This window comes from Macrobrachium nipponense, chromosome 5 (genome assembly GCF_015104395.2).
Source record: "Macrobrachium nipponense isolate FS-2020 chromosome 5, ASM1510439v2, whole genome shotgun sequence".
Classification (NCBI taxonomy): domain Eukaryota; kingdom Metazoa; phylum Arthropoda; class Malacostraca; order Decapoda; family Palaemonidae; genus Macrobrachium; species Macrobrachium nipponense.
Genome location: NC_061107.1, coordinates 56400017 through 56415016, shown reverse-complemented (window position 1 = coordinate 56415016; position 15000 = coordinate 56400017). Strand labels below are relative to the sequence as shown.

The following is a 15000-nucleotide window of genomic DNA, read 5'->3' as shown; positions in this document are numbered from 1 at the left end:
GTAAGATGGGTAAGAGCTGAATGTAAACAATCGATTGGAAGGTTTGTTTTTTGTTTGTTTGTGTATTATAGTTAATGATTAATTAATAATTATTTGAAATTAGTACATACTGATTATTTATACATTTTATTGGCATATTTCTAAGCTTTTAGCTCTTAGGTTTAGATGTCAGAATCATAGACTAGGCTACAGTAGCAACCGCTAACATAGGCTAGGCTTATTGCTAAGGGATATGCTTAAGTCCTAATATATGCAGTAAAAATGGGGTTGAACATTACATGCAGTTGAATATTACTCAAGTATGTACAGTATTTTGCCTTTTTGGAGTCATATTTCTTCCGTCGGATCGGCGTTGTAACCCTAGAAACCATTGATAATGGAAGTGTAGAACCCTAGCATAAAAATAAGGGGACCACACTCTTAATGACAATATATACAAACATTTGTGGGTGACCCTAGCATAAAAATAAGGGACACACCACTAAACAATCATGAGAGCAGCTAAGACTCGAGACCAAGTGTAGAGCAATATGGTAGGCTAGACAAACTGTTAGGTAAGGTAGGTAGAAAGGAGATCTGGATCTTCAATTGTACTACTAGGCAGAGTCAGGGGAAACTATGTTACCCGCTGCAACTGCTGAAAATTTCAGAGATTCCAAAGACTTCAAGTAGTGACGCTTAAATACTGTCGGCGATTTCCATCCAGTATATTTTTTCAAATCATCAAAGTTCATATGTTGAAAATAATTAATTGAGGTGGCCACTGCCCTGACATCGTGTGCCTTAGGGAAAGATTCAGGGTTAGCTTGTTTAATAAAGTATAGGATCTGTTGCCTAATACCTTTAATTGATAAGGTGCCACCTTTTTCTCTCCTAAAGAGGGGACCCGAAGAGGAGGAGGATGTCCTAGACAGAAAGGCTCGTAAGGTCATCACTGGACAAAGACTTTCCATGGCTCCCACCTTAACAAAGGATCCGCATTTTTTGCTAAAAAGCTGCGATCCAGAGAAAGCAGAACTTCTCCTAAGGGGAGAAATTCTACATGACCCGAATCTCTGGATAGCGCCGACAGTTCTGAAATTCTAGCTCCTGAAGCCAAGCTTAATAAAAATAATGTTTTTCTTAAGAGCATTATGAATGAACATGTCGTATTATCTGTATCTGAAGCCAGTTTTAGAACATCATTTAGAAACCATGACACTGAAGTAGGCCTTACGGAAGGTCTTCTAAGTCTAGCACAAGCCTTGGGAATAGACGAAAAGTAAGAGTCTGTTAAGTCTATATTAAAACCCCACTGAAAGATCTTCTTCAAGGCTGACTTGTTTGTTGTAATAGTGCTAGCTGCGAACCCTTTTTCAAATAAGGACCTGATATAGCTGATTTTAATGTCCGATTCTCTCGGGAAAGATGCCAACTTTTTAACTGCAGCGTCATACTGCCTCAAAGTTGAATCCCTTTTATCTGATTCTAAGAAGAGGATATTTTGTGGATCTATATTTGATCCCTCTTGGCCGCAAACTTCATGAAGTCCATAAAGTTAGGGCTTTGAGAATTCCTGAGGAAGCGAACACAGTCTTCATTTGTACCGACTGGGAGAGTCTGGGATTGGGAATCCGAAGGGGACGAAGACCCAATTCCAGCAGCAGGGGGTACCAATTGCTCTTCGGCCAGTCCGGAGCTACTAGAGCTACCTGCCCCTTGAAAGTCCTGAGTTTGCTCAGAACTTTCAGGAGAAGATTCACCGGAGGAAAGATGTAAATTGTTCCAGTCTATGGATAGAGCGTCTGTGGCATAGGCCAGAGGGTCCAGGTTGGGAGCCACATAACAAGGAAGTTTGTGGTTCGCTTGAGAGGCAAACAGATCTACTTGTAGACCTGGTACCCTCCGGAGTATCCATTGGAACGAACTGTTGTCCAGCGACCATTCCGACTCCAGTGGAACTGAACGGGATAGAGCATCTGCTATAACATTCCTCACTCCGGCCAGATGGGTGGAGGAGAGGTGCCAACTGAACTTGTCCGCCAGGGAAAAGATGGCTACCATGACATGATTCAGGTGTCTTGACTTGGAGCCTCCCCTGTTTATGCAGTGAACTACTACTGCGCTGTCCAGAACTAACTTTACATGAGAGTTCTTTGGTGGAAGGAGCCTCTTCAGAGTCAGGAACACTGCCATTGCTTCCAATACATTTATGTGGAGCTGGCGGAATTGGGGTGACCACGTTCCTTGAACTTTCTTGAACTGAGACTATCCTCCCCAGCCGCTTAATGAAGCGTCTGTGTGGATAGTGATTCCCGGAGGAGGGAATTGAAGAGGTACTGACATGGACAGATTCTTCATCTTTGTCCAAGGACGCAGACGATTTCGGAGAATTTGCGGTATTGCTGACAACTTGTCCCTGGATCTGACATTTGCTCTTGAGCGCCAGATCCTGGTTAAGTCTTTCAGTTTGGCTTTCATCAAGATGTTTGTCACTGAGGCAAACTGAAGGGAACCTAGGATTCTTTCCTGGTTTCTCCTTGAAGCATATTTGTACCTTAGAAATTGCTTCACTGACTTCGCTATTTCCTTTCTTTTGGTTACTGGAATCGACAGAGTGTGAGAAGATAGATTCCATTGAATGCCCAGCCATTGAAAGCGGGACTCCGGAGTGAGTCTTGACTTTGTCCTGTTTATCTGGAACCCCAGATATTCCAGGAACTGAATGACTTTCTTTGTGGCTTTGCGGCATTCCTCGACTGTTGGTGCCCAAATCAACCAGTCGTCGAGGTACGCTACTACCATTATCCCTTGAGACCTTAGTTGTTGAACCACTACTTCCGCCAACTTCGTGAATACCCTGGGGGCTACGTTCAGACCGAAGGGAACTACCTTGAAGGAGAATGCCTGGTCTCCCAGCTTGAAGCCTAGGTAAGGGCGAAAGTGTCTTGCAATAGGGATATGATAGTATGAGTCTGTAAGATCGATAGAGGTGGTGACGGCACCACGGGGAAGTCAGGTCCGCACCTGCGAGATAGTCAGCATTTTGAACTTGTCGCAGCGAATGGCTAAGTTTAACTGGGACAAGTCTAAGATTACCCTTCTTTTTAATGAGCCTTTCTTTGGCACACTGAATAAGCGACCTTGAAACTTTAATCGCTTGACTCTCGCTATTGCTCCTTTCTGAAGGAGTTCCTCTGCATACTCTGTCAATTCCTTCGATGGAAGTTGAAGGAACGGTCTGGATGGAGGGGGCCTCCGATCCAACTCCAACCCAGGCCTTTCGACACAATACTTTGTGCCCATTTGCTGAATCCCCACCGATGCCGGAAGAGAAACAGTCTCCCTCCTACCTTGGAGATCTCACTGCTGCTGAGCCGAGTGACCTCCGCGGCCTCCACGGAAGTGCTTTTCCCTGTTAAGCAACCTTCCTGATCCTCTCTGACAAAAGGATCCTCTAGCTCTACTTCCCCTGGCGAACCGGTCGAAGTGTTGGAAGGCCTGACCTTCGAACACCTGGTTAAATGCCGGGGAGACAGCATAGGACGTGGAAGGTTAAGCTTGTGGGGAAATCAGATAGATGGGCTGAGCCTGAGCTTTCGACGTGGAAGGCTGCCCTGGCTGAGCGACCGGCACCGCAGACACAGCCTGACTAAAGTGCTGAGGCTCCTTTTGGTAAGGCTGAAACCGTTTGGTCTTCTTTAGTTTCTTGCCTGTAGACGAAGGGTCTTGACGTCTTTTAGCGGAGAGGCCCCAACGGTCTTTGAGGCTTTGATTGAGCCTCGTTGCCTCGCTTTGAACCTCCCTAACCATTGCTTCTGGGAAGAGGTCTGCCCCCCAAATGTTGGAGGAGAGCAACTTATTCGGCTCATGCCGAATAGTTGCTTCCTGGAGGACATGCTTATGGCAGTTGACCCTCGCAACCACAAACTCGTACAAGTCCGATTGGACTGTACAAGTCTGTGATTTGGTCAACAGCTTGAATAGCGGCTCCGAAGCGTAAGATATGGCCGCTACCTCAGTCATTGCCATGGTGTTAATAGACCTGGCCAGCCTAATTCTAGCCTCAAACTCGGACTGAATGAGGCTATCGGGGAGTCTAGGAAGCTTCTCGCCGAACTGATCCATCGCACAGTCCGGCTTAAGCTTGCCTACTGAAAAAGTATTCGGCAGGTCTTCCCACAAATCCCCAAGCGAAGGGAGCAAGGGTGATGTGGGGTCCAATTCCCTCAACTGTGGCAAGGGCTCTCCCTTTAAGCCAGCCGGGATGGTAACGCTGGCGATCTTAGTTAGGAAAGGAAGAGGATTCTCTTCCTCCATCGTAAAGATGGTGAAAGGACTCTTGAATGCCTGGATTCTGGTGTTGGAACAGTCCATTTCATCCAGACACCGGAGCCACTCTCTCTGGGCCTGGTCCCTGGAGTACAGCACTGTCTCCCTGGGAACCTTATCCTCCCTATTCATAGCAGCCTCCGTCAGCCTAGCGTAGCCAATGAACGGAGGTTGAAGATTCTCTGGGTAAAACTCGAAGTCTTCAATCCTTCGAGTACCACACTCCGGGATAGAAATGAACCCGTCCTGGAAAGGAGCGTAAGAAGCTACTCTCCAGGGATTGTTCATGGAGAATGGAGGGAGAGAATCATGAGGAGGGAGCTGGAGTAGGCCTGCGCCAGGTGCCGGAGAGGCAGCTTGAGGGGCCTGATTGAAGCCAGACATAAGATTTTCCTGAGTGGCAATCCTGTCCGACAACTGGGAGAACATCTGCTCCATACTCATCCTCAGGGACCCTACCAAGTCTCCCATCTGCTGCATCATCCTGACGGAGAAAGCGTTGGGATCGAAGCTAGGAACAGATGTTGACGTGGACGAGTAACTCACCAGAGGTACCGTAGGGGAAGAAAAGACCACTGACTCCGCCGGAGTACGGGGTCTCTCCTTGGAGGACTTGCTCTTCAAGACTCTAGAGCCTGAAGCAGATGACTTACCCTTCTCTGCTCCGGGATTAGAAGCCGAAGACGCCGAAGAAGTCTTTTTAGACGACGACTTCTTAGTCAGAGTTTTCTGCGCTCTGTGACCCTTCACTTTGGGAACCACAGAAGTGCTGGGCGTAGTATACGAGAGCTCTGCTCCCGTAAAGCCCTGGAAGGAAGCAGAAGAAGCAGCAGGAGAAGAAGATCCAGTGGCGCCCAAGGGAAGCCCTTGAGCGTCCAACATACCTACCTCGACCAACAGATCATCTACACCTACCATAGGCTCTACATTTAAATCTAAAGTGGCGACCTCCGCCGAGATATCCTGGCCTGGTTCCTTCATACACTGGGCGACCTGCCGTTGGATCGCCGTCATCGTCGGGGCTGCCTCCGCCGGGTCGACGTACCCCGTCGGCTTGCCGCCGGGGAACAGCAGGACAGCCATCCTCTTCTCTAGGACGTAGGGCTGTCCCTTGGCGGCGTTCTTCCCGAAGCCGCCGACCCAAGCTCTCAAGGTTGCAAGAGCAGTCTCTCTAACCACGGCAGCCTGGAAGAGAGGGTGTCTATTAGATTTTAGGCTAAAGTTGAGTTCAACCTTAGAATAAAATAAGCTTAAGACTAGACAGTATCAGCATATATTCCATAATATTAGGAGGGAACTTAAGCTTAAAACATATTTCAGAATTTATACCGTATGTATATACTGATGGAAAATACTTAACCCGTCCAAAAACTGACTCACGAGATCATAGCAGATCGTACACGTCTCGTGGAACCAGACCTGCAAATTCCCGTGAGGAGTCAAACACGGAGCATGAGACCTGCAGACCTCATGCCCGCAGGGGTCCTGGAGCACAGCGTTGCACCCCGAGTGCTCACAGTTGGTAGTCTGTAAGTGGAAGGATACATGAGTATCAATATAACACTCACAGGGCTACTCTAGTACTCCGTTGCATGCCGGAGAATGATAAAGCATACAGCGGAGCGCCGGAGCAACAAAGGCGGGGGGAGGCCAACCCCCCGACTCCGTCACAGCGAAGCACCACCGAAACCAGGGAGACAAGGTCACTCCCAGCCAAGTGTCTGTCCAGACTCCCCTACTCCCTCCGCGTAGGGAGAGAGGGAGTCAGGCCCGGATGGAGCGAGCAAGGACAAACCTCCCTCCCCCCTACTCTATGGTGAGAGCGGGGGGAGGGAAAGACGACTGGGACGGCCGTCTGGCTGTACCGCGATCACAGGGTGACCGAGGTACGATAACACAACACAATCGACAAAATCGGTAGCCTAGGCTAATGTAACCAAACTGATCAGAAAGATGCAACAAACGTGATGCAACAAAACTGACAATAAGGATGCAACAAAACTGAAAGAGGACCATGGGACCACTGATACCTAGGCTAAGCGAACAGACCAGACACCCTAGGCTAATCAAAACACAATAAATAAACAAAAGTAGGGGAAAATAAAATATAGAAAGAGAAAAATATCCAGGAGTGTACGACTAACCCAAAAGAAAGTCTACCACTCAAAGCTAGCCTGGGCCGATACGAAGAGCGATGGCTAGGGTCTGGACCAGAAAAAACTGAATGCCTACGTAAGGTAGAGAGACATGCATGCATGACCTAAAACCAAGGCAGGCTAAATCCCCTAACAATATCATAATAAAAGGAACTAGAGACGCACGTTAAAAATAAGGGAAAGGTTCCAGGTATGGGAGACCGAGAACCAAACCGCCATGAGGCAGAACAATGCCGCCATGCTGGCGAAAAATCATGCAAACACAGCACAAACAACAAGAGCAAAAGAAACGCGTGGGTCTCTTGGCCTGCTAACATAAAGGATGGCCACCAGAGGCGCGGCAGTCGGCTTGGCGTGGGTTGCAGTAGTAGTAGTTGCCGCCCCGTTCTGTGGGTCAGCTCTCTCCTTGAGGGAATTTGTTGTGGGAAATTTCTAAATGGCAAGAAGTTCGTGGTAGTGGTCTCACTCGCCCTAGTGACCATACCGACACCCTTCTTTTATTTTGGGTGAGCGAGTCAGTTATACTGACCTCTTCTTTATTTTGTTTATTCTCTGGTATTTGTTAGATCATTTACCTAAGAAATAATGAACTAAAGGATTATTTAGCACAGCGACACGAACTGAGCCCAGAAATAGCATTTTTTATATTCAGACGTATTGAAAATTAATGTAAATGAATATGCGCATGCTCTAAAATAAGATAAATTTATATCAACAAGTAGTTTTCATGTTTAGACTCAAAATCAGACCCTAATATAAAAGAATAACATGGATATCTACAAATGACCAATTACTCAAAAAGAAAAATTAGTAGAATTATCAGGAATTCAAAGTACGTGTATGAATTTTCATAATAAAATTTATTATTTGGATACTTATCTACTGTTAAAGTTAGCTACAGTAGTACCTCGAGATACGAAAGGCTCTATTTACGAAAAACTCGAGATACGAAAGCCAATGCGAAAAATTTTACTGCTCTACATACGAAAAGTTTTCAAGATACGAAAGGTTGTTGCTGTAAAGTCCCGAGATTCGCTCGGACCACCGAGAACAATTTTAAAACTCCCGCACCGCCAACTGAGTAAACTCGCCACCATCCTCCCGCTCTCCCATTGGTTCCTGATGCTAGTCACCCCATAAGGTCCTGCTCTCCTATTGGTCAGCATCTACCCCTTGTGCTTTAAGTATTCTATTGGTAAAAGGATGCTGTAAATTGAAAAACTTATTCATGCAATACATTTAATAAAAAAAAACATTAGGTAAAGATAGAATAAAGAATAGAAATGAATGGTTATTACGTATACTGTTTGGTAGTTTTAGTGGTTGAAGAGAGATAATGAAAATTTATGGCTTACTGTGTAAAGTGATTGCTTGTCGATCGTCCAATACTCGTAAGTGCTGGATGTAAACAGACGTTTGGAAGCTTTTTTTTTTTTTTTTTTATTATAGTTAATGGTTACTAAATAATTATTTGAAATGAGTACATGCAATATACATTTAATAAAAAAAATTGTGAATTAGATATCATAAACTATAAAATAAATCAGACTGCCAACAAATACGTATCTTTTAGAATTCTTCTACTGTTTTATTATTACGTTACGTATACGTATGTTTTATTATAGCTGTCAGTAACTCGGTATCTCCATTAGGTAAAGATAGAATAAAGAATAGAAATGAATGGTTATTATACTGTTTGGTAGTTTCATTAGTTGAAGAGAGATACTAATGACAATTTATGGCTTACTGTGTGCTAGGAAAAATGATTGCTTGGCGCTTGTTCGATACTCGTAGACAGGTAAGAGCTGAATGTAAACAATCGATTGGAAGGTTTGTTTTTTGTTTGTTTGTGTTTTATAGTTAATGATTAATTAATAATTATTTGAAATGCCAAGTTTAGTACGCTCATGTGCAAAGGTACCAGAAGCATCCAATTTTTTAGTAATTCTTAGGAGTATGGACTTTGTGTCAGGATTTTCACTGATTGTGCAGACAAACTAAATAAAGAATATATGAAGAATAAGTTCATTCATTTTGAATCCCCTATGTTTAAAATGGTGATAAAAAGTTCTCGAGGAATTAAGAAAGATTATAACTATAGTACATGGTATCACCTACCGTCATTCTGTTATAAATAGTAGGATTGACTCTTGCAGGGGAAGTGTCACATGCATCTATAATTGCAAGTGTCCATATTTCCAAGACGAGGCTCTCAGATTCTGGTGTTCTTAGCAAAATCTCAACAACAAGGGGTTTCCCTACATCAGGTAGATGGCCTCCTAAGCCCTTCTTGGTCTCGGATTGGATGTCAGGAATGTCTTCTATACCCAAGTTGAACTGAAACCAAAACTTCACATTTAACACATATACACTGCATATGTACAATTTCAAATGATAAATTGAGTGTTCTCAATTCATACTCGCTATCAAAACAACGAAAAGCACAATAACACTTTTATATTGATATCATGCTTTGTTTTGCAAAAGAATTGATACAAATTATAAATGAATACTACTTAAACCTGAGATGAATGATAATTTTCAAGTTTCATTTTAAGAATGACTTCATACAGTAAGAAAATATTTTTATAATAAAACAGTTTTATTTATACTTACCCAGTAACTTCATAGTTATGAGTTTCACTTATACGGCAGCTTGAATTAAAAATTTTGCGGATAACGCTTCACTATTGTGTAGGTGACTAGTCCCGTCCACTAGTGGGAGAATAAGAACAACTGTGAGCAGCAAGCTCAGTTTGTTCATGTTGTATGTCCATCAGCAAGCTCAGTTTGTTCATCCCATATGTCCATCAGAGGGGAGGAAGGAGGGCTCTGATCATGTAATTGCTGGTTAAGTATACTTAAAACTTTTAATACAAAAATGTCATTTTAAACTATGTAACTTACCCAGTAATTCCATAGCTGAGTCCCACATTGGAGGAGGTGAGAGACATGGACATATACTACTTCAAAATATGCAATAAATTGAAATAGAAAAGCTGCTAGCATTAAATACAATGCTTGTTGTTTCCTAATTAGTTAAGAGAGCAACTGGGATACTGCCTCTGGTTGGTGCTCATTTTAACCTGTAGTGGCATGGCAGTATAGCCAGGGGTTCCCTCTTACTTAGCAGGAACTTTGCAGCAAGGGAAGTGTATGTACTCTAATGACTTAACAAAGCATAATAGGTGCCCACACTTGCCCTGAGCACAGCACCAAACTGAAACAACCATACAATAATGCAACTTACACCGAGATACATCCACAACCCATCCACTGAGAGTGGTGGGTGCTTCGGGTGCATTACACCCCCTGGCTCTGCAAGACTCGACACCTTAATACAAGGTGAAGAGGTATAATAGGGAAAAATCCAATGCTTGCTTCCTCTATACCTGCTAGTCACTAGGTATGGTCTGAACACACTTTTAACTTCCATAAAATTATAGAAGCAAAAAACTATTACATTCCCAGTAGTTCGAAGGCAGAATGGACATACAAGGCATAAGATATGTAAGCTCAAGGGCAAGAGGTTACTCCAGAGCTTTACTTCTATGAAGGCAAACTGCTCTCCAAATTCTAGTGCGCCTCAAGGTAAAAGTCCCTAAGTATAATATGTTCTTGTCAATGGATGAAATGGATCTTGCCATACTGCTATATTTAAAGAATGGTCCTTTGAACTCCAAATGGACAGGGACCGCCCTATTCTCCCAAAGTTGTAGAGCATTTGGATGCTTGGAGAACAATCTAATGTCAGTCTGTAGATGGTGTCAGAAGCGCTGTACACCAGTTGAGCTATGAGCTTGGGAATGGTGGGCACTCATTGGAGATAGCAGAAGCTAAGCGCTAGAGATGGCACCAGGCTGTAATCAACGCCAAATGAATAGGGTACTAAGTGAGCTGAATGCCAAATGAGCTAAAAAATTGCAGCTCTATAGCTGGTGGCAGACAGTTCATTACGCCAAACTGTAGCTGTCACCTGGCGAACTAGGCATCAGACAAGCTAGAACTTTGAGGCGCTGCAAAACCCTACCTCTGGGAGCTAAACTTTTAGCTGGCTATGGGAGAGTTGGACACCAGGAGAGTTAGTAGTTCTGGTTTCACTCCTTAGGAAAGTGAAACATAAAGGACAATTATACTTCTAGTAGGATGATGCAGAATGGAAGTAAGGGGCATAGTATTTTGCCTGAATGCTAAAGAGGAGGCTGGATTTTACTAGTACATCCTAGTTGCATGCAGAAGATACTTGTAAGGGTGTCTTTCAAGTAAGGGGATTGAGAAGATATAAACAGGGGAACAAGCAAGGAACATGGATATATATCCAGGTTCTAGAAAACCTGAAACCTTCCTTGCTTGGATGCTGGCTCCTACTGCTGCAAAGGGAAAACACCTTCACTTTTTAGGAGGAGGTTTGGATGCTGATTTCCTGCATTGACTCTTGGTCTGGATTGTGACCTTGTCTACCCCCTCAAAAGGGCAGCCATTGTACAGAGGAAGAAGATTTAGCACTCAAAGAGTAGAAACCTCCCTAGAATGTTTCAAAGATTGCACCACCAAGTCCTGAGTTCGACTTCCTTTGCAACTCGAAAGCAATACTAATGGGGAAAAATCAAAAGTGCTGACTTCTGCACTGAAGATACACCTTTAAAGGTAAAGAAGCACCAAAGTTCATGTTTCTTAAATACCCCCACAGTAAAAGTGGATGCCAACTCCAGAGAGCCACCCAAACTGCTCATGCGGACAGAGGGGGGCTTCTCTCTTTTGTCCATTACCCAGCAGTCTATTTCACTCAGGATCTTCCTTGCTGAAGTAGATAGCACCATATTGGGTAGTTTAGTTACGTATATATAAAGAAGGTTTGCGAAAAACCTTAAATGACATCCAAATACGTACTGATGGATGAGAGCCCCAGCTGGGTCCAGTACTGTCAAGGTAGCACTTGAAGAAGCGCCTGGCCTTCTTTGTGAACTTGAGCGTTTGGGTGCTAAGATGAAGCAGTACGCTTGACTAATGGGCGTTCACTAGTTTCTGGGAGCTTGATCGCTACTGTTTGTATGTGAGAGAACTGATGTTTGTTCTGATACTACAGGGTGCTCAGACTGAGAAAAAACAGACTCTTTGGGAGAACAATACAACGTTGCAAAAAAAAAAACTCTCTGAACTATCCCAGAAACTACAAGAAGGACTCATTTCTTTAGCCTTCTTGGGAGGCAACTGAGGGGTGCTAGACACATCCATTGCTGACCTTTTCAATGGTCAGTATTAATTGCTGGAGCAACCTGGATACAGCTCAACTGAAGAGCAGCTACCTGGAGCCGAAACCTGACAGACACAGCACTAGGATCCATAACTAAAGTCAGGACAAGCACACTATACGGGCTCTTTTTCAATGGTCATCCGTTGAAATGTGAAGAAAACAAGGTTTGACTAAGGGGTACTATCAGGAGGCAAACCCCTATACACCTCTCAGACCAAGAATATGCCTCGCTCCTAGGTTTAGGGGAATACAACAGGGACTGGGCTATGAAATTCGATAGGACTGGAAGCTACATCCTCCACTACACATCCAGTAAGACGCCTTTCCAATCGCAGCCTGTTAATACCTGGGACCGGCAACAGGTTTGACTGAAGGAGTGACTACTCGTGTGTAACCCCAACCTCCCTTGGATTCCTAGTTTGCCTCCTCCTAGGTGCATGGGAGTCTGACAGAAACCTTTTGTCTGAGAGAATCGAGGGACGCATAGACACCCCTCCACTGCACGACACCTCAAATCACAGGGTTAACATTTCTAACCCTGACACAAAACTGACAATGGCATGGGAGGGAAGCGAGGGACCAAGGTGCAGAAGCAAGTGGATAACATTATATGGCTAGTAGTAGGACAGCTGTACACTTTATTTGGTTTATGTACAGCCCTTCACAGTGATGAATCCCTCTGGAGGTTTCTTGTGGTTTTCAATGTAAGGTGCTTTTAATATTTTATACAAATTGTCTTTAAGTGTTTTCTCGTCAGCATCACATTCCTTCAGAAAAGGAGTCTTTAGCTGTTTTCTTCTTATATGATTTTCAATTTAGGCATACAGGCACTCCCTGGTTCATCAACGGACTCAGTTAATAGCTATCTGGTTTTATAACTCATCAAACACTATAAAATCAGTGATTTATGTGCCATAGCATGACAAGTTTTTCAGTTTTTGGCGCCATACAGCACAGATCATTGAGTTATGGTGACATAACATACCTAACAGAGGCACCATGAACCAGACATCAGAACCATTCACTGGATATCGGCACCGTAAATTCCATAAGTTGCAGAGTTTCGGTTAATAGAGGTTTTCGCTCACCAGCATGATGCCAAGAATGGAACCCAATATTTATGACGCCTAGTTTTGGTTAATGGCGCCTCTGTTTGGTATATTATGGCGCCATAACTCTATTATCAGCACCTTATGGCGCCGATAACCAAAACTCGGCTTGTTATGGAACCATAAATCGCAGATTTTATGGCACTAGACAAGCGCCATAAAACCGGATTGCCATTAACCGAGTCCACTGATAACTGGGGACTGCCTGTATCAGATGTTGACCATGGGTGCTCATGGACGCTTTTGTGCACTAATGAACACTGTTAGGGGCTTATGGACTGTCGTGGGCACTCATGGAGACACTGACAATCGTGAGCACTTATGGGAATTTTGGCGTTCAGACCACTGAAGCCACTGAAGCCTCTGTTCAGGATGCTTATGAGCACTTTCGTGCCAAAACTCAAGCCACTGGAGCCCCTGCACCAGATAGCAGAAGGCCCTAGTGTGCGGCGTCTAACGCTCATAGTACGAGCTGGCGTCATGCTGAAGTGAGCACTTCTACTGGAAGAGAAGAGTGTTTACAATCTCCGAATCAACTTAAATGCATGCAAATCTTGTAAAGGAGACAAGAGATACATCTCAGAAAAGGCAATCCTCCAACAGTAGCTTCAGCTGATAGGGAACACTGATCCTAGTGTTTCCCCTTCTTGTTACTCTTACCGCCCTTTCCCAAAGGCAAGGGTGGTTGAAAGGGGTGTGATGCCGCTCCTTTCAAAGAGGAAGAAGAAGGCTGGGTTGTTCCTCAGGCTCCCTTAGAAGAAAAGGTCTTCTTTGGGCCCAGGAGGTGATAGCTAGGCTCGAAGGTCTAGCCATAGTGGAGCGTGAGGGCCCTGATGCCTTTGCCACTGCCTAGTGAACAAGCCGGTCCTTGTCGTCACCCCGACACCTGTCCACCGCAGCATCTACCTGTTCCTTATTGAAGAGAGAGGTAGAACCCAGCAAAAGTCCATTTTGCGAGGCCAACACTGACTCTGAGCCAAAGGGCTTGGTATCTTGAGATAAGAGTGTTGCACCTCTTGAGCATCAAGTTTGCCCATAAGGTTTGCCGTCTGGTGGGTCAGGTAAGTGATAGCCCTACCTCACAACTGACACAGTCTCCAGAAGGCCAAGTCTTCACCTGGAACGATGGCCCCAGAAGCAGCAGTGACCTTAAGACACTGTGAATGACCACAGGTCTAACCAGGAGACTTCAAAGCGAGAAGCAGCCCTAAGAGGAGCATTACCAAGATCCATAGCCAAAATCCTCCCCTCTTCTTCACCCTCCAACTTATTGGAGAAAGAAGCAGAGAAAGAGGCCTCCCTCGAAGGGGGAAGGAGGAAGAAGGAAAGGGGTTAGCTACCATAGGAGCAGTAGGGATTTACTCCCTACCACATACGTATCTCCTTCTCGCGGCATGTCTTCTCCACTGGGATGTGGACCAAGCAAAACACTCCGCACACATACTATCATTATTACACTTACACCCTCAGCAAGACGTACAAAGGGAGTGAGGATCAACCTCAATGGAGGCACAGAACAGAGTACAGTGCAGCCCCTGTATTTGCGTTCTCTGGATTCACTGACTCAAGCATTTGCAGATTTCTCTCTGGAGCATATCCACCCAAATTATTCGTGGGAAATTCACCTATTTGCGGTATTTTTCTATAAGAAATATCCAAAAATTCCTGTTTTTACTTTTTATCAGTTTCATCATAAAAATGAGATTTTTATAATAAAATGAAATTTTATTGCATACTTACCAAACAATTATACAGCTGTAGGTTCCTTACAAATGGCAGACAATAGATTCAAAACTTCTGTGGTGGTGCTGCCATCACTAGTAGGTGACATCATCTCCCTCCACTTGAGAGAGCTACAGGTACAAATACCCAGGTAACATTAATTCGTTCTGCCCAACCATCCACCTGTGGGGAGGAGGGAGGATTTTAATTAATAATTGTTCGGCAAGTATGCAATAAAATTTCATTTTATTTTAAAAATCCCATTTTTATTGCAGTGTCTTACCAAACAATTATACAGCTGATTTCCCATTGCCAGGAAGGGGGGCTGTGGACGTAAGCATAATTAAAAAATAACATATGATTCTTGAAAAAGCCCAAAACACTATTAGTGTCTGTTGTACCTTACCTTGTAAGAGAGCTACTGCAGGAGAATACTGCCTCTGGTCGG

The 15000-nt window shown here is 44.2% G+C and overlaps 1 protein-coding gene across 1 annotated transcript in view; it reads right to left on the bottom strand.

The window, feature by feature from the left end:
* LOC135215343 (autophagy-related protein 13-like) overlaps window positions 1-15000 on the bottom strand; it is a gene marked incomplete at its 5' end in the record, with an annotated part of 141961 nt that overhangs the window by 101324 nt on the left and 25637 nt on the right. Inside the window, 1 exon segment of the mRNA XM_064249900.1 lies at window positions 8586-8804. Within this exon segment, the coding sequence (XP_064105970.1) occupies window positions 8586-8804 (219 nt within the window).